We start from the raw sequence: 24,087 nt of genomic DNA, 5'->3' as shown, positions 1-24,087 counted from the left end.
GGCCCTCGGAGTGTGGTGTCAGGAAAATAACCTCACACTCAATGTCAACAAAACAAAGGAGATGATTGTGGACTTCAGGAAACAGCAGAGGTAGCAGCCCCCTATCCACATCGACGGGACAGTAGTGGAGAAGGTGGAAAGTTTTAAGTTCCTCGGCATACACATCACGGACAAACTGAAATGGTCCACCCACACAGACAGCGTGGTGAAGAAGGCGCAGCAGCGCCTCTTCAACCTCAGGAGCCTGAAGAAATTTGGCTTGTCACCAAAACCACTCACAAACTTTTACAGATGCACAATCGAGAGCATCCTGTCGAGCTGTATCACCGCCTGGTACGGCAACTGCTCCGCCCACAACCGTAAGGCTTTCCAGAGGGTAGTGAGGTCTGCACAACGCATCACCGGGGGCAAACTACCTGCCCTCCAGGACACCTACACCACCCGATGTCACAGGAAGGACAAAAAGATCAAGGACAACAACCACCCGAGCCACTGCCTGTTCACCCCGCTATCACCCAGAAGGCGAGGTCAGTACAGGTGCATCAAAGCAGGGACCGAGAGACTGATAGAAGCTGTTTATCTCAAGGCCATCAGACTGTTAAACAGCCATCATTAACATTGAGTGGCTGCTGCCAACATACTTACTCATCTCTAGCCACTAATAATGAAAAATGTATGTAAAATTGATGTAAAAAATGTATCATTAGACACTTTAAACAATGCCACTTTATATAATGTTTACATACCCTACATTACTCATCTCATATGTATATACTGTACTCTATACCATCTACTGCATCTTGCCTATGCCGTTCGGCCATCGCTCATTCATATATTTTTATGTACATATTCTTATTCATTCCTTTACACGTGTGTGTGTATAAGATAGTTGTGAAATTGTTAGATTACTTGTTCGATATTACTGCATGGTCGGAACTAGAAGCACAAGCATTTCGCTTCACTCGCGTTAACATCTGCTAACCATGTGTATGTGACAAATAAAATTTGATTTGAACTGCTCGGCCTCCGACCGCAAGGTACTACAGAGGGTAGTGTGTACGTCCCAGTACATCACTGGGGCCAAGCTTCCTGCCTTCCAGGACCTCTATACCAGGTGGTGTCAGAGGAAGGCCCTAAAAATTGTCAAAGACTCCAGCCACCCTAGTCATAGACTTTTCTCTACTACCGCATGGCAAGTGGTACCGAAACAGCTTCTATCCCCAAGACATAAAACTCCTGAACTACTAGTCAAAGCGCTACCCAGACTCCTCTTTTACACTGCTGCTACTCTCTGTTTATAGTCTATGCATAGTCACTTTAACTCTACCTACATGTACAAATTACCTCAACTAACCAGCGCCCCCGCACATTGACTCTGTACCGGTACTACCTGTATACAGCCTTGCTTGTTATTTTACTGCTGCTGTTGAATTATTTGTTCATTTTATTTTTTATTTCACATATTTTCTTAAAGCATTGTTGGTTACGGGCTTAAGGTTAAGGGCTTGTAAGTAAGCATTTCACTTTAAGGTCTACACATGTTGTATTTGGCACATGTGACAAATACAATTTGATTTGAAAAGCAGAATACTTAGTAGAACATTAAGTTTATTTGATTTGACGTCAAGCATACACCAACATTCTAGACCTTAAACAACGCAAAAAATGAAGTAGCTGTCATTTACGGTACATGTGTGACAGTGTAAGAAATAGGTCTTTAAGTGATCCAACAAGAAGAAGAGGGGCTGCTTGGTGATGTTGAGGAGGCGCGCTAACATGATGGGAAGGTCTTCCAATAGAAGTTCCGGCGTCCTGCCTTGCGTTCCCATTGGGAGAGGGGTAGCTGGCGCACCACCTCCGACCTCACCCCGAGTGCCTCCTCCAGGTCCGGTAGTACCTCGTTCTCCCCCGCGGCTGTGGTCATCAGGTCCAACATCTTCAGCAGGAGGATGTGGGAGATGTCCTGTAAGTAACGAATAGAGTAGAAAAGAATAGAATAAAATATAACAACAAAAACAACTAACTGACTGGTACCATGGCAATTACCATGGACATTACGGTGGATATTTGAACTTCTTTGTTGCTGGACTCCATAACATGTTTTTCATGGGACCCCTGTCAGTTACTCAAGGACCAAAACATTAGAAGCTTCATCAAATCATTTAACATACAAGTAGAAGTTATGGTTATTTAATCTGACCAGTCCACGTGAAATTGTATAACTTTGGAGGAAATAACCCATCCAACCAACTACCTACCTCATCCCCATATTTGTTTTTGTTTCTCTGCTCTTTTGCACACCAGTATTTCTACTTGCACATCCTCATCTGCACATATATCACTCCAGTGTAAATTGCTAAATTGTAATTACTTTGCCACTATTGGCCTATTTATTGCCTTACCTCCTTACTTCATTTGCACACACTGTATACAGATTTTTCTATTGTGTTATTGACTGTAGGTTTCTTTATCCCATGTGAAACTCTGTTGTTTTTGTCGCACTGCTTTGCTTTATCTTGGCTAGGTCGCAGTTGTAAATGAGAACTTGTTCTCAACTGGCCTACCTGGTTAAATAAAGGTGAAAAAAGTATATATTTTACAGAATATCTTTCAAGAATGAATAAAAACGCTATACACATTAACCCTGTTTATACCTGGTTCTAACATGCATCCTTTGTCCTTGTGGGACAAGCCTTAGGACTAGAGTATGTGGGATTTGTGAGTGTGTTCTGGTTTTTGAGTGTGTGTGTGTTGGCGCACTCTGTGGAACAGAGTGATATACTACATAGCTGGATCAATGAGTTAGCCAGCTACTTTGATAAACAACCAGAAATAACTAAAGATTTAATGGTTCATTAAAATTAAGGAAGTTAAACTTAGATATGTTTCTTCGGTTGCTGAGTCAATTAGACCAGGGTTTCCCAAACTCGGTCATGACCCCACCCCCCAGGTGCATGTTTTGGCTTTTGCTCTAGCACTACACAGCTGATTCAAATAACCAACTCATCAAGCTTTGATAATTTGTATCAGATGTGTATTGCTAAGGAAAAAATAACAAAAACCAAAAAATGTATGTTGGTGTGGCAGTGACAAATCTTCTTGCCAAAATAGGACAGTGCAGCTGTTTTCTTTCTTTTTTTTTTTAAATAAGAACCTTAATACCAACATGCAAGTGTTTTGTTATAGTTTTAAAGTATAACAGTTTAATCACGACAACCTTTTTTCAGAACCCTGACATGTCTGGTCCTACCTGGCCTCCTCCGAAGACTCCGGGTAGCCCAGAGAGACCCGTCCCCCAGATGTCCGACTCTGGACCAGCTGTGTACAGAGAGCCGCCCAAGAAGGTCTCCTCGGACACCCGGCCCAAGTATGTGGTCCATGACCAGAACAGAGAAGGAGGAGGAATGGCCTCTAGGTACATGGCTACCGGACCCACAGGTAAGAACATGGTGGTGGGCCTTACATTACACTGGGCTTGTCTTGTGTGAAACCTTGCTATAATGAACTTGTGATTGACTATTGTGAAAATCAGTAGTCAGTTCTGTAGCTCAAGCCTTGGAGTAGAGCGTTGGACCTGACACACTACTGAGTACACCAACACCTTTGGTGATTAGCACTTGACGTAAATAAACATCTTGATGTAAATAAATGTTTGTCATGTGGTTAATGTTAAGTGTGTACCCTGTCATTAGGAAGTCTTGTATGTGAAGTGCACTGTTTTGTATGTGTTCTACAGCTGGGCCCATGCAACAGCACCACCAAGAGGACCCAAGGTTTCACCCTAAATCTAATGACGACTACTACCACCAACCACCTCCCCACGGTCTCAAAGAAGACCAGTCCTTGAACCCTCATATGGACAGATTCCAGCTGATGGTAGGTTGTAATTGCTTCTGTAGCCTGGATTTCACACTGACTATTGGTCCATTTCACCATAGTGTTTAGTGTAGTTTCTAGGCAAAGATTTGTAGTAATTTTGTTATGAAGCCAGAAATCGCTCATAATATCCAATATTCAAATGTGTTTGGACAACACACTTTCAGATTTCTACATTTTCTACCTATCCATATCTTCCTGTTGTGACATTTTATGAAGTCACCCATCTTCATGTGATCCTGCTCAACTTATTTCAGCACCGGGGACCTCCTGAGAAGCCGGTTGGACCCCATTCCATCATAGATGCAGAGATTGCCTCGCTCACCTGCATGCTGGATGATCTGGACAGCTATTCACAAAACAGCACACAGGTAGGCTACCTGACTGACTACATGGGACTGTGAGGAATGCATAAAGAATGTGTATATATATTAATGTTCCCTTTCCATTCTTTCGCAGCTGTACGACAACGTGCCTTACAACAAACGCATCACAGGGGACCGCTCCAAACCCTCAGCCCAGACAGGAGCACCCTCTCAGAGCAGGTTGTTCATGGGTCTCCCCCCTCACCCCCAACCCCAGTACCGTCCTACACCCCCGTTCCCCAGACATCCCCTGTACTTTCCCCAGCCAGACTACGCCGACGCCCAGGTCTCCAAACCCTACCCCAAGCCTGTCCCTTCCTCCACCCCTACTGGCCCGAGGTTTAGCGTCCAGGACAAAACAGCCCAGCCTGTAACCTACTCCCAGATGGGTAGGCAAGCTGAGCAGGGTTACTCCCCTCCCCCACACCACCAGCATGCTTTGCGGCCCTCGCCCCAGAATCAGACTGTCCCCCATGGCTGGTACCCTTCCAACCCCGCTTCCCAAGCCCAGGAGCTGCACTCTGCGAGGGGTTACAAGGGGAGTGCCACAGGGTCTGGAGGGAGAGTCACCCAGTGCCCCACGTCTAATAGAGGCCCGGAGACTAAAAAATCAGTGTCATGCTCGGCACCAAGCTTCGCCTGTCAGCCCAGTAAGGTGAGTGTCTGGAGTTCAAACGTCAACTGTTTGTGGTGCCTCTTTAAGATAAACTATGGTCCTTTTTGAGTACTTGTATCTTCTGTCTCTTGGTTTCACTGATCTAAATGGGGATAGTAAAATCTCTATGCTGATTATTCTGGAAAATGTGCATTTATTTGTCCAGCAGGGGTCAGCAGCTTTGAGATCAGAGGAGGAGTTGGACCAGCTCACTAAGAAGTTGGTGTATGACATGAATCATCCCCCTACAGAAGAATTCTTTGGTACGTTCTGCTTTCTTTCAAATAAAATTGTATGTCCTTTGTAAATAACAGTCCAGTCAACACATCTGAATTTCGCCTTGGGCGACACAGTTCATTTCAGTGACACAATATGTCCCTCCCATTTGTCTCATCTCTTCTCCCCTTTCCCTCCATACTACCAGGTCGCTGTGCGCGTTGCGGTGACAACATCCTTGCCGACGTTAGCGGCTGTATCGCCATGGAGCAGGTGTTCCACGTGGAGTGTTTCACTTGCGTCACCTGCCACACCCGTCTCGGGTGGCAACTGTTCTATGCCCTGGACAAGCAGAGCTACTGCGAGAGCTGTTACATTGTGAGTGGCTGTCACTGACTGTCCTCTTTCTGTATTGAGAAGGCTCTTCTCCCTCTTTTTGATCTACATTTCTTTTTAGCTGTATTCTCTCAATTCATCAGTTGATCTTTTGCTCTTTTTCACCGTCTATCTCAATCTATTGGATTCTCTCTAGCGCACACACTATTCTGTCTGAACCTGTGCTGCCCCTCTCTCCCCCCTCAGAGTACCCTAGAGCGCTGTTGCATGTGCTACAAACTTATCCGGGACCATATCCTGCGGTTCATGGGCAAGGCCTTCCACCCTTGCTGCTTCAACTGCGTGGTCTGTGGCTGCTGCCTGGAGGGCGTGCCCTTCACCGTGGACGCCAACTACCAGATCTACTGCCTAGACGATTTCCACAGGTTAGCAACACGGATTGAACACACTTACTCGGTGCCAGATACTGACTTGACTCTTAATTACTTGATGATGATATCCAATTGGTAGTTAGTCTTGTCCCATCGCTTCAACTCCCATACAGATTTTTTTTAGACCTTGTAACTGGAACCTCCATCAGAAGCTAGACAGCTAATTAGCTATTTAGTCATTGTTAGCTACTGCTAGCGGTCTTTACCTTTTTTAGCTCAGACATCAGCTGCTTCAGCCCGGATAGCGCGGATAATACCTGCCAGTCTGCACAGCGCGATATCAGCCCTGAGCATATCGGACTGCTTTTTTTTTTTTACCCTCACTACATCACCGGATTCCAGCTGCAAGCTCTGGACCATTACACCGGATCATCGCAGCTAGCTAGCTGTAACTGATTGGTTGTGGTGGCTGGCTAATGCCCTTGTCCAGAAGCTGCACGAGCTAGGCCCATCTCCCGGCTAGCAAACGAAGTACACCAACTACAGTACCTCTCTTGCCAATTGGCCTGGACCCTTTGTCGACATGGAGCCCTGCCGATCCATCACGGCTGGTCTGCTGAAGTAATTCGGCCGATGTGCCTCTGCTTCGGGATGTTGAAGACCCATCTGCTATCCCCGGCCCGCTAGCTTCCTCTACACCTTGTCTCCCGCTCGCCTAGCATAGTAACGACTACCAAACGGCTCCCAGTTTCATCTATTGCTGCTCATTGGACCCTATGATCACTCGGCTACACAGCTGATGCCTGCTGGACTGTTCATTAACACGGTACTTCATTTTGTTTACCAGCCTCGAACTCAGGCCCTGTGTGTAGCTAACTGACCCTCTTTGCCCCTTCATCGCCATTTACCCTTTGTTGTCTTTGCTCTCCTAATCAACACCTGTGATTGCTTTATGCTTCTCTGTAATGTCAATATGCCTTGTATACTGTTGTTTAGGGCAGCTCTCATTGTTTTATCTTCTTAGGGCTATGCTCCATTTCTGCCTGAATGACATTCCCAAAGTAAACAGCCTGTTGATCAGACCCTGAAGCCAGGATATGCATATAATTGGTACCATTGGAAAGAAAACACTTAAGTTTGTAGAAATGTTAAAATAATGTAGGCAAATATAACACAATAGATATGGTAGGAACAAATCCAAAGTAAAACCTTCCAGAATTTGTTTTTTTGAGACCATGCTCTTACAATGGCAAGTATAAGGGCATACTCAATTCTTGCTCCCAGGATGCAATTCCTATGGCTTCCACAGGGTGTCAACAGTCTATGTTCAAGGATGTAACTTCCAAAATGAATAAAAAATATCAGTTGTACTACAGGGACAGTCTTGGAAATGACGACAAGACGCACCTGCTAAAGTCGGTTTGGACATACCACTTTCCGTAAGAAATATTGCAGTTTGATTACATTTGAAGGTATCTGAGGAGTAAATAAATGTATTTTGACTTGTTGAAACAAAGTTTAGGAGTAGAGTTTCAGATTCCTTTCTCTGCAGTTGAACGAGTGGATTACTCAAATCGATGGCGCCAGCTAAACTGACTTTTTGGGATATAAAGAAGGATTTTATCTAACAAAACGACATGTTATATCTGGGACACTTTGGATGACAAATGAGGAAGATTTTCAAAAAGTGAATATGTAATCGCTATTTATGAAACCTATGCCGGTGGAAAAATATTGATGTGGGGCGCCGTCCTCAAGCAATCGCATGGCATGCTTTCGCTGTAGTAGCTACTGTAAATCGGACAGTGCAGTTAGATTACCAAGAATTTAAGCTTTCAACCGATATAAGACACTTGTATGTACCTAATTGTTTAATATCTAAATTCAGATTATTTATTTGAATTGCACGCCCTCCAGTTTCACCCGAAGTTGTCCCGCTAGTGGGATGCCTAGCCCTTTACTGCGGCGCCCCTATTCCCGCTCATCATGCGTCAGATGGCCCTTTTGTCACACATGCAGAGACCACACCTAGCTTAACTGACGCCTGCAACCTCATCTTCACTCAATGCCTAGGTTTACCTCCACTGTACTTGCAACCTACTATACCCTTACCTGTACACTATGCCCTGACTCTAGCCTACCACGCCCAGAAATCTGCTCCTTTTAATTCTGTTCCCAAAGCACTAGACGACAAGTTCTTACAGACTTTAGCCGTACCCTCATCCTACTCCTCCTATGTTCCTCTGGTGATGTAGAGGTTAACCCAGGCCCTGTGTCCCCAGGCGCTCTCATTTGTTGACTTCTGTAACCATAAAAGCCATGGGGTAATTCGGGTTAATTCATGTTTTTCATCAGAAGCTTCCTCCCTAAGTTTGGTTTATTCACTGCTTTAGCACACTCCAACCCTGATGTCCTAGCCTTGTCTGAATCCTGGCTTAGGAAGGCCACGAACTTCTGAAATTTCCATCCCCAATTACATTTTCCGTCAAGATGGAACTGCTGAAGGGGGCAGAATTGCAATCTACTTTAGAGATGCGGAGTTCTGTCATACTATCCAGGTTTATGCCCAAACAGCTTCTACGTTTTGAAGATCCATCTCTCCAGAAATAAGTCACCCACTGTTGCCACTTGTTATAGACCCCCCCCCCCCTCAGGTCCAAGCTGTGCCCTGGGCACCATATGTGAAATGATTGCCCCCCCCCCATCTATCGTCGGAGCTCGTGCTACGAGGTGAGCTAAACTGGGATATGCATAACACCCCGTCCGTCCTACAATCTAAGATGGATGCCCTCAATCTCACACAAATGATCAAGGAACATACCAGATATAACCCCAAATGTGTAAACATGGGCACCCTGATGGGTATCATCATGACCAACTTGGCCTCTAAATACAGCTCTGCTGTTTTCAACCAGGATCTCAGCGATCACTCCCTCAGTGTTATGGGTCCGCGGTCAAGTGACCACCCCTCATCACTGTCAAACGCTCCCTAAAACACTTCTGTGATCAAGCCTTTCTAATCGACCTGGCCCGGGTATCCTGGAAGGATTTTGACATCATCCCATCTGTAGAGGATGCCTGGTTGTTCTTTAAAGTTCTCACCATCTTAAATAAGCATGACCCTTTCAAAAAATGTTGAACTAATAACAGATAAAGCCCTTGGTTCACTCCAGACTTGACTGCCCTTGACCAGCACAAAAACATCCTTTGGCGTACTGCACTAGCATCGAATAGTCCCCGTGATATGCTACTTTTCAGGGAAGTCAGGAACCAATATATACAGTCAGATAGGAAAGCAAAGGCTTGTTTTTCAAACGAATGCATCCTGTAGAACTAATTCCCCAACATTTTGGGACACCAGTCAATGGAGAATAAGAGCACCACCTCTCAGTTGCCCACTGCACTGAGGCTAGGAAACACTGTCACCACCGATAAATCCACGATAATCGCTAATTTCAATAAGCATATCTCTACGGCTGGCCATGCTTTCCACCTCGCTACCCCGGCCAACAGTTCAGCAGCTAGACAATGTGGACCTTCTCTTCCTAAAATTATCTGCCGCCATTGTTGCAACCCCTATTACTAGTCTGTTCAACGTCATCCCCCTATTCAAAGGGGGAGACACTCTAGACCCAAACTGCTACAGACCTATATCCATCCTGCCCTGCCTTTCTAAAGTCTTTGGAAGCCAAGTGAACAAGCAGATCACCGACCATTTCGAATCCCACCGGACATTCTCTGCTCTGCAATCCGGTATCCGAGCTGGTCATGGGTGCACCTCAGCCACGCTCAAGGTCCTAAACGATATCTTAACCGCTATCGATAAGAGACAGTACTGTGCTGCCGTATTCATCGACCTGGCCAAGGCTTTCGACTCTGTCAATCACCGTATTCTTATCGGCAGATTCAACAGCCTTGGTTTCTCTAATGACTGCCTCGCCTGGTTCACCAACTTCTTCTCTGATAGAGTTCAGTGTGTCAAATCGGAGGGCCTGTTGTCCGGACCTCTGGCAGTCTCTATGGGGGTGCCACAGGGTTCAAGTCTTGGGCCAACTCTTTTCTCTGTATACATCAATGATGTCGCTCTTGCTGCTGGTTATTCTCTGATCCACCTCTACGCAGACGACACCATTCTGTATACTTCTGGCACTTTGGACACTTATCGAAGCTCCAGACGAGCTTCAATGCCATACAACTCTCCTTCCGTTGCCTCCAACTGCTCTTTAATGCTAGTAAAACTAAATACATGCTCTTCAACCGATAGCTACTCGCCCGACTAGCATCAATACTCTGAACGGTTCTGACTTAGACTGTGGACAACTATAAATACCTAGGTGTCTGACTAGACTCTCCTTCCAGACTCATATTAATCCTCTCCAATCCAAAATTAAATCTAGAATCGACTTCCTATTTTCCAACAAAGCCACCTTCACTCATGCTGCCAAACATACTCTCATAAAACTGACTATCCTACCGATCCTTGACTTCGGCGACGTCATTTACAAAATAGCCTCCAACAGCCTACTCAGACTGCATCCAATTTGCTATCACAGTGCCATCCGTTTTGTCACCAAAGCCCCATGTACTAGCCACCACTGCGACCTGTATGCTCTCGTTGGCTGGCCCTCGCTTCATATTCGTCACCAAATCCACTGGGTCCAGGTCATCTATGTCTTTGCTAGGTAAAGCCCCGCCTTATCTCAGCTCACTGGTCACCATACCAACACCCACCTGTAGCACGCGCTCCAGCAGGATTATTGCACTGGTCATCCCGAAAGGCAACACTTCGTTTGTCTGCCTTTCCGTCCAGTTCTCTGCTGCCAATGATTGGAACGAACTGCAAAAATCACTGAAGCTGGAGTCTTATCTCCCTCACTAACTTCAAGCATCAGCTGTCAGAGCAGCTTACAGATTGCTGCAGCTTTACACAGCCCATCTGTAAATAGCCCATCCAACTACCTGCCTCATCCCCTTTTTGTTTTTCTGCTCTACTTGCACATCAGTCACTCCAGTGTAAATTGTAATTACTTCACCACTATAGCCTATTCATTGGCTTACCTCCTTACTTCATTTGCGCACACTGTATACAGATTTTCTTATTGTGTTATTGACTGTACGTTTGTTTATCCCATGTGAAACTCTTGTTTTTTGTCGCACTGCTTTGCTTTATCTTGTTCAGGTTGCAGATGTAAATGAGAACTTGTTCTCAACTGGCCTTCCTGGTTACATTTTTTTTTTAAACGGACAACGCTGGGCCAATTGTGTGCCGCCTCACAGGTCTCGAACCCGGGTCTGTAGTGATGCCTCAAGCTGTGCCTTAGACCTTTGCACTACTCGGGAGGCCACTGACTATACTTCAGGCATGCAATCAACTAGAACACTAGCACAACAATCAGATGTAATCATCTGTCTAATAGACCCATGTCTAAAACTTAAACTCGTAAAGTGTAATTCAGAGATTAATTGATCAGTGGGAGACTTGATCAATTCAACTTTGAATTACGCTTTGGGTTTTCAAGTTCTAGACATGAGTCTATTGGACAGATTATATCTGATTGTTGTTAGTTTTCCACGCTCTAAGTGACGCTAGTGCTTTCTGTCCCACACAGGAAGTTTGCCTCTTGCTGCTCAGTGTGTGGCCAGGCCATCATGCCTGAGCCGGGCCAGGATGCGGCGGTCCGTATAGTGGCACTGGACCGCAGCTTCCACGTCAACTGCTATGTGTGTGAGGTGAGTGGTCACTCTGTGTGTTAGTTAAACAGGTCACTCAAGTTGAATGTTTACATTTGGCAGGCTATCACATCAAATGTACACAGCCTCAGTTGAACCTAATCCAGTTTTCCTGGATTGACCCTGTGTTTTCTCTGTCCCCTCCAGGAGTGTGGTCTGCTCCTGTCGTCTGAGATTAAGGGGCGAGGCTGTTACCCCTTCGACGGTCACATCCTGTGTAAGGGCTGCAGCGCCCGGCGCATCCAGGACCTCTCTGCCATATCTCCACTGACTGATCACCAACTATAGGAAGTCACCTCGTACCTTTAACATATGATCCCTCAACCCTTCCATTACTTTCACCTGCTCTGGGGTAGAAGTTGCCCTAAGTAATAGATCTGGAATCAGTCCTACTCCTCTGATTCATAACCTTAACCACAAGGGGGAAATGACTTGAGAAGAGTCTTGAAGGGCAACTTCATCCCCCTTCACTTTCATCCTTTCATAGCCTTTTTTTATTCTTCAGATGCCCGAAGCTGAGGACTCCGTAGTAGTAGCCCTACTATTGAACCTCAAACTGACAGTCTTCAATTTGAAGTCATTATCACTTGACCAGGTTTATTGGTACAGGGTATTGAAACATGGATTGACAATAGTTGACCCCTATGCCCTATTCTCTGCGTCATACTATCACATATTCTCTATTCCTACTCCCTTCCCACTACACCCTATTCCCAACCCCACAGTCCCATACCAGTACTGGATAGAGCCCCTGATCTGCACCCCCCTCCCAAACCCTTGACTGCACCACTGCTCAACTCACACACTATCCTTCATGTTGCACACTGTCTCACACACACTATCCTTCAAGTTGCACACTGTCTCACACACACTATCCTGCATGTTGCACGCTCTCATACACACACACTACCATGCCAGACACAGGTGGGACATGGAAGGAGCTCTATGGAAAATAAATATTGAGGAAGAGGAGGATAATGACGAGGAATACAATGTGTTCCTGGCTGTGGGGTAACTGACCAGTCCAGATAATGGAACATATATTTTTGTATACCACTAAAGTCAATAACAGTGCTGAACTGCCTCATAAGCAAAGTTCATATATGCAAGGTATTTCTGTGACAGTTTATATTGCAGGTGGTTTTGGTTGTGGAGTGAATGTGTTTGGAGACCTTTCATTGGAGACCAAGTGGGTGTAGTCAGTGTGTTCAGTGAATAGTTTTTAGAAAGTAGACGGAAAGATTGGTTAGGGAAGGAGATCACTGAAGTCAGTGCTTTATTTTTGGATGTTAATACAATATGTAGGCTGTCATATAATATCTTGCACCGTATGGCAGAACATAACATTATTTTATTCCACAGGACAGCAATTTGTGTACTGCATTTTAGATCATGTTACTTTTATACCAGTCCAAACCCCATCTTTTAAAATGTGAATGTGTTTTTCCGTTTTAACATTTGGGTTGATTTGATATGTTACAATGAAGATGAATAAGGTGCAATGAAGTGTTTGCCCTTAAATTGCTGAGAAACTGGGATCTCCATGCTTGCCACGTGAGCTGAGAACATCCTCTTATGGGTTTTTGTTTAAGCTTAGCCTTAGGAGTTAGAGTTGTTGGCAATGTTTAAGTAACTCTGACGTTGGAGTTATTCACATTGCAATTTGGCCATTTAGTTTGTCTTGCTGTCTTGTAATATAAGAACTGCTAGTATGGTTTGAAGCTTCTCTTCCAACTACAAGACCCTTAATATCAATTCTATTGTTTTCTTTGTCCAGAATCATGTTTTGTTTCAGTACTTGATTCTTCTCATAGTATAGGTCAATGAGCACAATGATATGAAGGTCCCTGTGTTGAGCCCTGAGTTTCACTTTTTATTTATTTCAACTCATGTTGTACTGCTATTGTCACTAAATCGATGTTCATCTGTGATATTGAGGTTAATGGTCATCACTTGGTTTTCACTGTAATTTTATGATCCACAGCATCCTATTGATAAGTACTGCAGAATAATCATATTTGTCCATGAGAGGAATAAACTGAGCAGGTGGTTTGTACAATTTGACTTGTGTTTGAAGGAGGTGTGTGAATGATTTTTTTTTTTTAGTAAATTTTTTTTTTTAAATTTTTTTTTCCCCTCTAATGCCGATTTGTAGTCTGATCAAAGACAACAAACCATCCTTTTTTTCCAGCAAACTACACCATGTGTATGTCTTTTGATAGACCGCTGTACTAGACCCCCAACCTATGGAAAAGCAACATACTTAGAACTTTAAAATACGTTTTTTGATTTGAGGTCAAGCATAACCAACATTCTAGACCTTAAACAATGCAACACATTAAGTAGCTGTCATTTACAGTACCTGTGACATTGTAAGAAATGGGTCTTTAAATGATCCAAGAAGAAGAGGCTGCTTGGTGCTGGCACGCTAACATGATGTGAAAGTCATTCAAAAGAAGTTGCGGCATCCTGCCTTGTGTTCCCGTTGGGTGAGGGGTAGCTGGAGCACCACATCCGACCTCACCCTGAGGGCCTCGTTTTTTTTCCCCCGCTGCTGTGGTCAGCAGGTCCAACATCTTCAGCAGGAGGATGCGGGAGAGGTCCTATAGGGAATGAATGGGGTAGAAAACAATATAATAAAATACCACTACCTGACTGGCACCATGGATATGGCCATGTATATTTGATCTTCGTTGCTGGACTCCATAACATGATTGGTTTTCATGGGACCACTTCTGTCAGTTATTGAAGTAACTAAACATTATCAGAAGCTTCATGAAATCATTTAACATACTAGTAGAAGTTATCATTTAATATGATCAGTTTTCTAGAAATGTTAGTCTGAGTTGACAATATGACTATCTTTCAAGAATGAATAGAAACACTTCACATTAGTCCTGTGTAATACTTAGTTCTAACATGAATCGTTTGTCCTGATTTTCTCCACATTTTTATAGAGTAGATGATTAAAAGATGCATTATCTGTGTTCAGATCTTCCTGGACACTTTCAGAGGAAGTAGGCACCCATTGTATCTGGATATTTATTTTTATTTCACCTTTATTTAACCAGGTAGGCAAGTTGAGAACAAGGTCTCATTTACAATTGCGACCTGGCCAAGATAAATCAAAGCAGTTTGACAACATACAACACAGAGTTACACATGGAGTAAAACAAATATACAGTCAATAATACAGTAGAAAAATAATTCTGTACAATGTGAGCAAATGAGGTGAGATAAGGGAGGTAAAGGCAAAAAAGTCCATGGTGGCAAAGTAAATACAATATAGCAAGTAAAACACTGGAATGGTAGATTTGTAGTGGAAGAAAGTGCAAAGTAGAAATAGAAATAATGGGGTGCAAAGGAGCAAAATAAAATAAATAAAAAAATAAATACAGTAGGGGAATGGGTAGTTGTTTGGGCTAAATTATAGATGGGCTATGTACAGGTGCAGTGATCTGTGAGCTGCTCTGACAGCTGGTGCTTAAAGCTAGTGAGGGAGATGTGTTTCCAGTTTCAGAGATTTTTGTAGTTCGTTCCAGTCATTGGCAGCAGAGAACTGGAAAGAGAGACGGCCAAAGGAGGAATTGGCTTTGGGGGTGACCAGATAGATATACCTGCTGGAGCGCGTGCTACAAGTGGGTGCTGCTATGGTGACCAGTGAGCGGAGATAAGGGGGGACTTTACCTAGCAGGGTCTTGTAGATGACCTGGAGCCAGTAGGTTTGGCGACATTATGAAGCGAAGGCCAGCCAACGAGAGCATACAGGTTGCAGTGGTGGGTAGTATATGGGGCTTTGGTGAAAAAATGGATGGCACTGTGATAGACTGCATCCAGTTTGTTGAGTAGGGTATTGGAGGCTATTTTGTAAATGACATCGCCAAAGTCGAGGATCGGTAGGATGGTCAGTTTTACGAGGGTATGTTTGGCAGCATGAGTGAAGGATGCTTTGTTGCGAAATAGGAAGCCAATTCTTGATTTAACTTTGGATTGGAGATGTTTGATGTGAGTCTGGAAGGAGAGTTTACAGTCTAACCAGACACCTAGGTATTTGTAGTTGTCCACATATTCTAAGTCAGAACCGTCCAGAGTAGTGATGCAGGACAGGTGGGCAGGTGCAGGCAGCGATCGGTTGAAGAGCATGCATTTAGTTTTACTTGTATTTAGGAGCAGTTGGAGGCCATGGAAGGAGAGTTGTATGGCATTGAAGCTTGTCTGGAGGGTTGTTAACACAGTGTCCAAAGAAGGGCCAGAAGTATACAGAATGGTGTCGTCTGCGTAGAGGTGGATCAGAGACTCACCAGCAGCAAGAGCGACATCATTGATGTCTACAGAGAAAAGAGTTGGCCCAAGACTTGAACCCTGTGGCACCCCCATAGAGACTGCCAGAGGTCCGGACAACAGGCCCTCCGATTTGACACACTGAACTCTATCAGAGAAGTAGGTAGTGAACAAGGCGATGCAATCATTAGAGAAACCAAGGCTATTGAGTCTGCCGATGAGGATGTGGTGATTGACAGAGTCGAAAGCTTTGGCCAGGTCAATGAAAATGGCAGCACAGTATTGTTTCTTATCGATGGGGGTTATGATATCGTTTAGGACCTTGAGCGTGGCTGAGGTGCACCCATGACCAGCTCTGAAACCTGATTGCATAGCGGAGAAGGTGCGGTGGGATTCGAAATGGTCGGTAATCTGTTTGTTGACTTGGCTTTCGAAGACCTTAGAAAGGCAGGGTAGGATGGATATAGGTCTATAGCAATTTGGGTCAAGAGTGTCCCCTCCTTTGAAGAGGGGGATGACAGCAGCTGGTTTCCAATCTATGGGAATCTCAGACGACATGAAAGAGAGGTTGGACAGGCTAGTAATAGGGGTTGCAATAATTTCGGCAGATAATTTTAGAAAGAAAGGGTCCAGATTGTCTAGCCCGGCTGATTTGTAGGGGTCCAGATTTTGCAGCTCTTTCTGAACATCAGCTGAATGGATTTGGGAGAAGGAGAAATGGGGAAGGCTTGGGCGAGTAGCTGTGGGGGGTGCAGTGCTGTTGACTGCAGTAGGGGTAGCCAGGTGGAAAGCATGGCCAGCCGTAGAAAAATGCTTATTGAAATTCTCAATTATGGTGGGCTTATCGGTGGTGACAGAGTTTCATATCCTCAGTGCAGTGGGCAGTTGGGAGGAGGTGTTGTTAATCTCCATGGACTTTACAATGTCCCAGAACTCTTTTGAATTTGTGTTGCAGGAAGCAAATTTCTGCTTGAAAAAGCTAGCCTTAGCTTTTCTAACTGCCTGTGTATATTGGTTTCTAACTTCCCTGAAAAGTTGCATAGCACGGGGGCTGTTTGATGCTAATGCAGAATGCCAGGATGTTTTTGTGTTGGTTAAGGCCAGTCAGGTCTGGGGAGAACCAAGGGCTATATCTGTTCCTGGTTCTAAATTTCTTGAATGAGGCATGCTTATTTAAGATGGTGAGGAAGGCATTTAAAAAAAAATAACCAGGCATCCTCTACTGATGGGATGAGGTCAATATCATTCCAGGATAGCAGGGCCAGGTCGATTAGAAAGGCTTGCTCGCTGAAATGTTTCAGGGAGTGTTTGACAGTGATGAGTGGAGGTCGTTTGACCGCAGACCCATTACGGATGCAGGCAATGAGGCAGTGATCGCTGAGATCTTGGTTGAAAACAGCAGAGGTGTATTTAGAGGGCAAATTGGTTAGGATGATATCTATGAGGGTGCCAGTGTTTACGGCTTTGGGGTGGTACCTGGTGGGTTCATTAATAATTTGTGTGAGATTGAGGGCGTCAAGCTTGGATTGTAGGATGGCTGGGGTGTTAAGCATGTCCCAGTTTAGGTCACCTAGTAGAACGAGCTCTGAAGATAGATGGGGGTCAATCAGTTCACATATGGTGTCCAGAGCACAGCTGGGGGCCGAGGGTGGTCTATAGCAGGCGGCAACGGTGAGAGACTTGTTTTTAGAGAGATGGATTTTTAAAAGTAGAAGTTCAAATTGTTTGGGTACAGACCTGGATAGTAGGACAGAACTCTGCAGGTTATCTCTGCAGTAGATTGCAACACCGCCCCCTTTGGCCGTTCTATCTTGCCTGAAAACGTTGTAGTTAGGGATGAAGATTTCAGAGTTTTTGGTGGACTTCCTAAGCCAGGATTCAAACACGGCTAGGACATCCGGGTTGGCAGAGTGTGCTAAAGCAGTGAATAAAACAAACTTAGGGAGGAGGCTTCTAATGTTAACCTGTTTTGGCTAGGGGGCAGTATTTTCACGGCTGGATAAAAAACGTGCCCGATTTAATCTGGTTACCACTCCTACCCAGTAACTAGAATATGCATATACTTATTACATATGGATAGAAAACACCCTAAAGTTTCTAAAACTGTTTGAATGGTGTCTGTGAGTATAACAGAACTCATTTGGCAGGCAAAAACCTGACAAGGTTTCAGGCAGGAAGTGGCCTGTCTGACAAGGTGTCGTTCTTCTTGTCTCTGTTTATTGAAGAGTGAGGATCTTAGCTGTCCCGTGACACTTCCTACGGCTGCCATAGGGTCTCAGAAGGCGGTAAAAAGCTGAATCGTGGCTTTGCAGGCTCTGGCTGAAACAAAGTAGCGTGTTTGGGTAGTGGCTGGTTACAGTACTGTGAGACTCAGGCCCGTGCCCGCGTCGACCGAATGCTTTGTTTTCTTTCCTCTGTTTAGCTAAAAGGAGATTCCCGGTCGGAATATTATCGTTTTTTTTACGAGAAAAATGGCATAAAAATGGATTTTAAACAGCGGTTGACATGCTTCGAAGTACGGTAATGGAATATTTCAATTTTGTTTGTCACGAATTGCGCCACGCGCGCGACCCTGATTTACCATTTCAGATAGTGTCTGGGACGCACGAACAAAACGCCGCTGTTCGGATATAACGATGGATTATTTTGGACCAAACCAACATTTGTTATTGAAGTAGCAGTCCTGGGAGTGCATTCTGACGAAGACAACAAAAGGTAATCAAACTTTTATAATAGTAAACCTGATATTGGTGAGTGCTAAACTTGCCGGGTGTCTAAATAGCTAGCCCGTGATGCCTGGGCTATGTACTTAGAATATTGCAAAATGTGCTTTCACCAAAAAGCTATTTTAAAATCGGACATATCGAGTGCATAGAGGAGTTCTGTATCTATAATTCTTTAAATAATTGTTATGCTTTTTGTGAACGTTTATCGTGAGTAATTTAGTAAATTCTTAGTGAATTCCCCGGAAGTTTGCGGGGGGTATGCTAGTTCTGAACGTCACATGCTAATGTAAAAAGCTGGTTTTTGATATAAATATGAACTTGATTGAAAAAAACATGCATGTATTGTATAACATAATGTCCTAGGGTTGTCATCTGATGAAGATCATAAAAGGTTTGTGCTGCATTTAGCTGTCTTCTGGGTTTTTGTGACATTATATGCTAGCTTGAAAAATGGGTGTCTGATTATTTCTGGCTTGGTACTCTGCTGACATAATCTAATGTTTTGCTTTCATTGTAAAGCCTTTTTGAAATCGGACAGTGTGGTTAGATAAAGGAGAGTCTTATCTTTAAAATGCTGTGAAATAGTCATATGTTTGAAAAATTGAAGTTTTTGTATTTTTGAGGAGTTTGTATTTCGCTAGCAACACTCAAGCAGAGCCACTAGTAACACCTGTACTGGGACCACAGCATCTACCCTGTATGTATGTTTGGCTATTGATTCAAATGTATATCGATTGTATCCTTCAATGCTATATTCTGCAGCAATAATCTTAGACTGGATGTCCAACAATAACCAGCCTAGAGTGGAGAACAAAACAAATGGCTGGATCTGAGAGAAGGAAGGTTGTAAGGTCCACATACAAAACCCAGCCCTTTTTAAGTTGTACGTAACAGTGGCGCCACCAATATATAGATTTCTTCATCCTTGGATCATCCTCCCTCAGACCAATACAGGGATGTGATTGGTTCCCTGAACAGTGCACTACTTTTGACCAGGGCCCTGTCTGAAATGGCAACCTATTGGGAATAACAGACACCCCATCAGCGACTAATTCACAGTGTAGTGTTGGTCAAGTGTAAGGTGTTAACAGAGGAGTTTGAAGGTTGACGTCCTTCTCAGCCAGTCCCAGTGGTGGTGTGCGTCAGTTGAAATTAGCCCCACCAGCCCAGGTGCTTGTATCTGGAATGATGTGTGGTTCTGACGCTCCACCCAGAGCTGCTAATTAATTATACACTGCTCAGAAAAATAAAGGGAACACTAAAATAACACATCCTAGATCTGAATGAATGAAATAATCTTATTAACTACTTTTTTCTTTACATAGTTGAATGTGCTGACAACAAAATCACACAAAAATAATCAATGGAAATCCAATTGATCAACCCATGGAGGTCTGGATTTGGAGTCACACTCAAAATTAAAGTGGAAAACCACACTACAGGCTGATCCAACTTTGATGTAATGTCCTTAAAACAAGTCAAAATGAGGCTCAGTAGTGTGTGTGGCCTCCACGTGCCTGTATGACCTCCCTACAACGCCTGGGCATGCTCCTGATGAGGTGGCGGATGGTCTCCTGAGGGATCTCCTCCCAGACCTGGACTAAAGCATCCGCCAACTCCTGGACAGTCTGTGGTGCAACGTGGCATTGGTGGATGGAGCGAGACATGATGTTCCAGATGTGCTCAATTGGATTCAGGTCTGGGGCATCAATGCCTTCCTCTTGCAGGAACTGCTGACACACTCCAGCCACATGAGGTCTAAAATTGTCTTGCATTAGGAGGAACCCAGGGCCAACCGCACCAGCATATGGTCTCACAAGGGGTCTGAGGATCTCATCTCGGTACCTAATGGCCGTCAGGCTACCTCTGGCGAGCACATGGAGGGCTGTGCGGCCCCCCAAAGAAATGCCACCCCACACCATGACTGACCCACCGCCAAACCGGTCATGCTGGAGGATGTTGCAGGCAGCAGAACGTTCTCCACGGCGTCTCCAGACTCTGTCACATGTGCTCAGTGTGAACCTGCTTTCATCTGTGAAGAGCACAGGGAGCCAGTGGCGAATTTGCCAATCTTGGTGTTCTCTGGCAAATGCCAAACGTCCTGCACGGTGTTGGGCTGTAAGCACAACCCCCACCTGTGGACGTCGGGCCCTCATGGAGTCTGTTTCTGACCGTTTGAGATGACACATGCACATTTGTGGCCTGCTGGAGGTCATTTTGCAGGGCTCTGGCAGTGCTCCTCCTGCTCCTCCTTGCACAAAAGCGGAGGTAGCGGTCCTGCTGCTGGGTTGTTGCCCTCCTACGGCCTCCTCCACATCTCCTGATGTACTGGCCTGTCTCCTGGTAGCGCCTCCATGCTCTGGACACTACGCTGACAGACACAGCAAACCTTCTTGCCACAGCTCGCATTAATGTGCCATCCTGGATGAGCTGCACTACCTGAGCCACTTGTGTGGGTTGTAGACTCCGTCTTATGCTACCACTAGAGTGAAAGCACCGCCAGCATTCAAAAGTGACCAAAACATCAGCCAGGAAGCATAGGAACTGAGAAGCGGTCTGTGGTCACCACCTGCAGAACCACTCCTTTATTGGGGGTGTCTTGCTAATTGCCTATAATTTCCACCTGTTGTCTATTCCATTTGCACAACAGCATTTGAAATGTATTGTCAATCAGTGTTGCTTCCTAAGTGGACAGTTTGATTTCACAGAAGTGTGACTGACTTGGATTTACATTGTGTTGTTTAAGTGTTCCCTTTATTTTTTTGAGCAGTGTATGAAGTGACTCAAATGTTGATTGGAAGGTCTGCCTACTGTCCGCTCAACCCCCCCCTCCTTAGTCTCTAGCTTCTTCTCCCCCCCCCATCATGTTCTCAGAAGAAGTAAGCATTCAGTGGGCAAAGATGCAGGTGCATATTCAAACAACTAAATGTGGAAGTCGTTACCTTGTTTCAACACATATGCTTTCTGTTTCATAGTTGTAACTCAAACACTCCACAAATAAAATTGATTGAACACTTTTTGACTTACATTTGAATTTTTTGGTGTTTTTGGTTTTTACATCTAGCCTACAGTAACATAAACTAATGAAAATGCTATTTTGTTATTTGAAATATATATTTTTTCAATATTCTAATGTTATCTAAGACCTTCATAAACACAGCCAAATTATTATTTTTACGATAGCATATATGGTGTTTAATAATTACGTTGTTAAATTGTGGATCAACCCACCAGAGAGGAGGAGCATAATGAGTGCTGTGGTTGCCATGGCACTGTGAGGTCGTCTAGCAGAGAGCTGCTGTACATTTTCTAATATAATATAATATATTTTTTGGATAGCTAGCTAGCTAATGTTAGCATCGTTTTGATTTGATTATGCCAACTGTCCAGAGGTTGAGGATGGAGAGAAGCCTGAAGGCAGAGTTGTAAAGAGATGACAGATGACTATTACCGTATGGAATCATGGAATAAGTTATAAGGCTACTCCTGAATTACTCTTGTGTGGTGTGCTTTCTGGCACCTTGTGGGTGCTGCATTTTGGTAGTAGGGAAGAGTAGCTAGCAAGCTAGTCCAGTGGCTAGTATGGAACTGTAACTGCATCTGACTGAGTCCTACTAGGAAGCCACCGTCACGTCTACTCCGGCTCCTCCCCTCCGGCGGGCGACGTCGCTGGAAAACTAACCACCGGTCCTGGGATTCATCATTACGCACACCTGGCACTCATCATCATGATTCACACCTGGACCTGATTACCTCCCCTTTATAGGTCCCTCCCTTTGTTCATTCTTCTGTTGGTATTATCCCGGTGTTCATGTATTCAGCTTCTGTTATGTTGTCTCGTTACTTGGTTGTTGTTTTATTAAACGTTTCACCTGCTTCTCGACTCACAGCGGCTTCATTACAGCCACAGATGGCGTGGATGGCGAGACAACATGATGACAACGTTCTGCCAGCCTGCTCTCAAGCCATTGGCACAGTGTAATTGGGGGCTAGGGGACACCTATACAAAAACAAATGTAGATCACTTTGGATAAAAGTGTCTGCTAAATGACGTATTGTAACACTTTCTTCATATTGACTGAAAGTGTACTTGGAATGTGTTAAGTGTACTTTAGGTATACTGTAAGTGTATTATAAGTATTCTTGTATTATTTAAGTATACTTAATGGATATCGCAAGTGTACTTAGTATGCTTTTAGTATAGTGTAAGTATATTTGTACCTAAGTTTATACAAAGTGTACACAACTGAAGTGCAAAAGGCCACTGGTGCACAGTTGCATTAAAATTGCCACTCCAGCCACAAGTGCTTTGTGAAAGGCCTATTGTTACAATGGCTGAGAGGATGCCTTGTTTATTCAAGGTTAAAGTGGCTTACTTATTCATTTCAATAGCCAATGTAGTTCATAAGTAAAAAGTATACTTTTAAGAACAATATAGGAAAGACAATGGGTGTGAAAATGTTTACCAATTACATTTCAGAGAGCCTTTAAAGGAGCCTTCATTGGGTTGACTTGTCACCAACAGATTTGGAAAATGTGGCAGTTTCCTGTCATGCCAAATAGTGCTCACTTCCAAATAGTGTTTCCCCCCCTGCGTCACAATGGACTAAAACAGGGTCACACAGGTTTTATTTTGGTAGTCTTACAAATCTTCATGGTATCAAAAGTATACACCTCACACATATTTGGTTATTGGCTGAAATTGAAGACGACCCCTGTACCATGTCAGATATTTAGTTGAAATGTATTTAAGTTTCTGTTTACGTCCCAATATTGCACATTATTTACAACACAGAAAATTAAAACATAAAAACCTTGTTTTTTTTAGTTGTAAATGAAGAGGACTATTCAAAGATGCTCTGTTGGTCAATATTCCCCTTCGATGACTCCCTATCATCTTGTCAAGCAGATATCTTACACCAATCTGTAATTGCTCTCATCCATATCATGGCCCAGGCTTCCATTAAGTAAGTAAACCTTGTCCTAGCCAGAACAGTCCATAGTGGCAGGAGCCTATCTTCTGTTTCTGTAGCATGAAGCCACTTGATGTACAAGTACACCCATTGGCCAGGACGGGAGGACTAGAAAACAGCAACTACAGCAACTCGAAAATGGGAAAACACAAGGGTAGGACTTCACGGGACAAGACAAACTGGCAACAGACTAACAGAAAACAGAGGCGGCGCTCATCCAGACGCGGCGCTCCTAATGGACTTTAATGCAGGGAAACTTAAATCAGTTTGACCTAACTTCTATCAGCATGTTAAATGTGCAACCAGTGGGAAAGAACTCAAGACCAATCTTTACTCCACACAGAGATGTGTACAAAGCTCTCCCTAACCCTCCATTTGGCAAATCTGACCATAATTCTATCCTGATTCCTGCTTACAAGCAAAAATTAAATCAGGAGCACCAGTGTCTCGGTCTATAAAAAAGTGGTCTGATGAAGCAGATGCTAATCTACAGGACTGTTTTGCTAGTACAGACTGGAATATGTTCTGTAATTCTTCCGACGGCATTGAGAAGTACAC

At 44.2% G+C, this 24,087-nt stretch overlaps 1 protein-coding gene across 2 annotated transcripts; it reads left to right on the top strand.

Moving 5' to 3' along the window:
* The first annotated feature begins 3,055 nt into the window (after positions 1–3,055).
* Positions 3,056–13,661, top strand: LOC106608785 (thyroid receptor-interacting protein 6-like). 2 transcript variants are annotated; one of them, XM_014206924.2, is made up of 9 exons: positions 3,056–3,438; positions 3,737–3,876; positions 4,134–4,247; positions 4,336–4,896; positions 5,066–5,159; positions 5,321–5,490; positions 5,695–5,873; positions 11,429–11,549; positions 11,697–13,661. In XM_014206924.2, the coding sequence occupies exons 1-9, from the start codon at positions 3,237–3,239 to the stop codon at positions 11,835–11,837; spliced, it is 1,722 nt and encodes a 573-aa protein (XP_014062399.1). In that variant the 5' UTR covers positions 3,056–3,236; the 3' UTR covers positions 11,838–13,661. The 2 variants fall into 2 exon arrangements, with proteins under 2 accessions (XP_014062399.1, XP_014062398.1); XM_014206923.2 differs by having other exon boundaries at positions 5,063–5,159.
* Positions 13,662–24,087: the final 10,426 nt, after the last annotated feature.

The sequence above is a fragment of the Salmo salar genome, chromosome ssa07 (genome assembly GCF_905237065.1).
Source record: "Salmo salar chromosome ssa07, Ssal_v3.1, whole genome shotgun sequence".
Classification (NCBI taxonomy): Eukaryota; Metazoa; Chordata; class Actinopteri; order Salmoniformes; family Salmonidae; genus Salmo; species Salmo salar.
Note: the sequence above shows the minus strand (reverse complement) of the source record. Positions and strands in the feature narration are given on the sequence as shown.

Bases quoted from the DNA above. Each gene is read 5' to 3' on its own strand.
- LOC106608785 (XM_014206923.2), top strand. From the start codon at position 3,237: ATGTCTGGTCCTACCTGGCCTCCTCCGAAGACTCCGGGTAGCCCAGAG. The intron at 3,439-3,736 runs GTAAGAACATGG...TGTGTTCTACAG, and splicing joins CATGGCTACCGGACCCACAG to CTGGGCCCATGCAACAGCAC. The intron at 3,877-4,133 runs GTAGGTTGTAAT...AACTTATTTCAG, and splicing joins TGGACAGATTCCAGCTGATG to CACCGGGGACCTCCTGAGAA.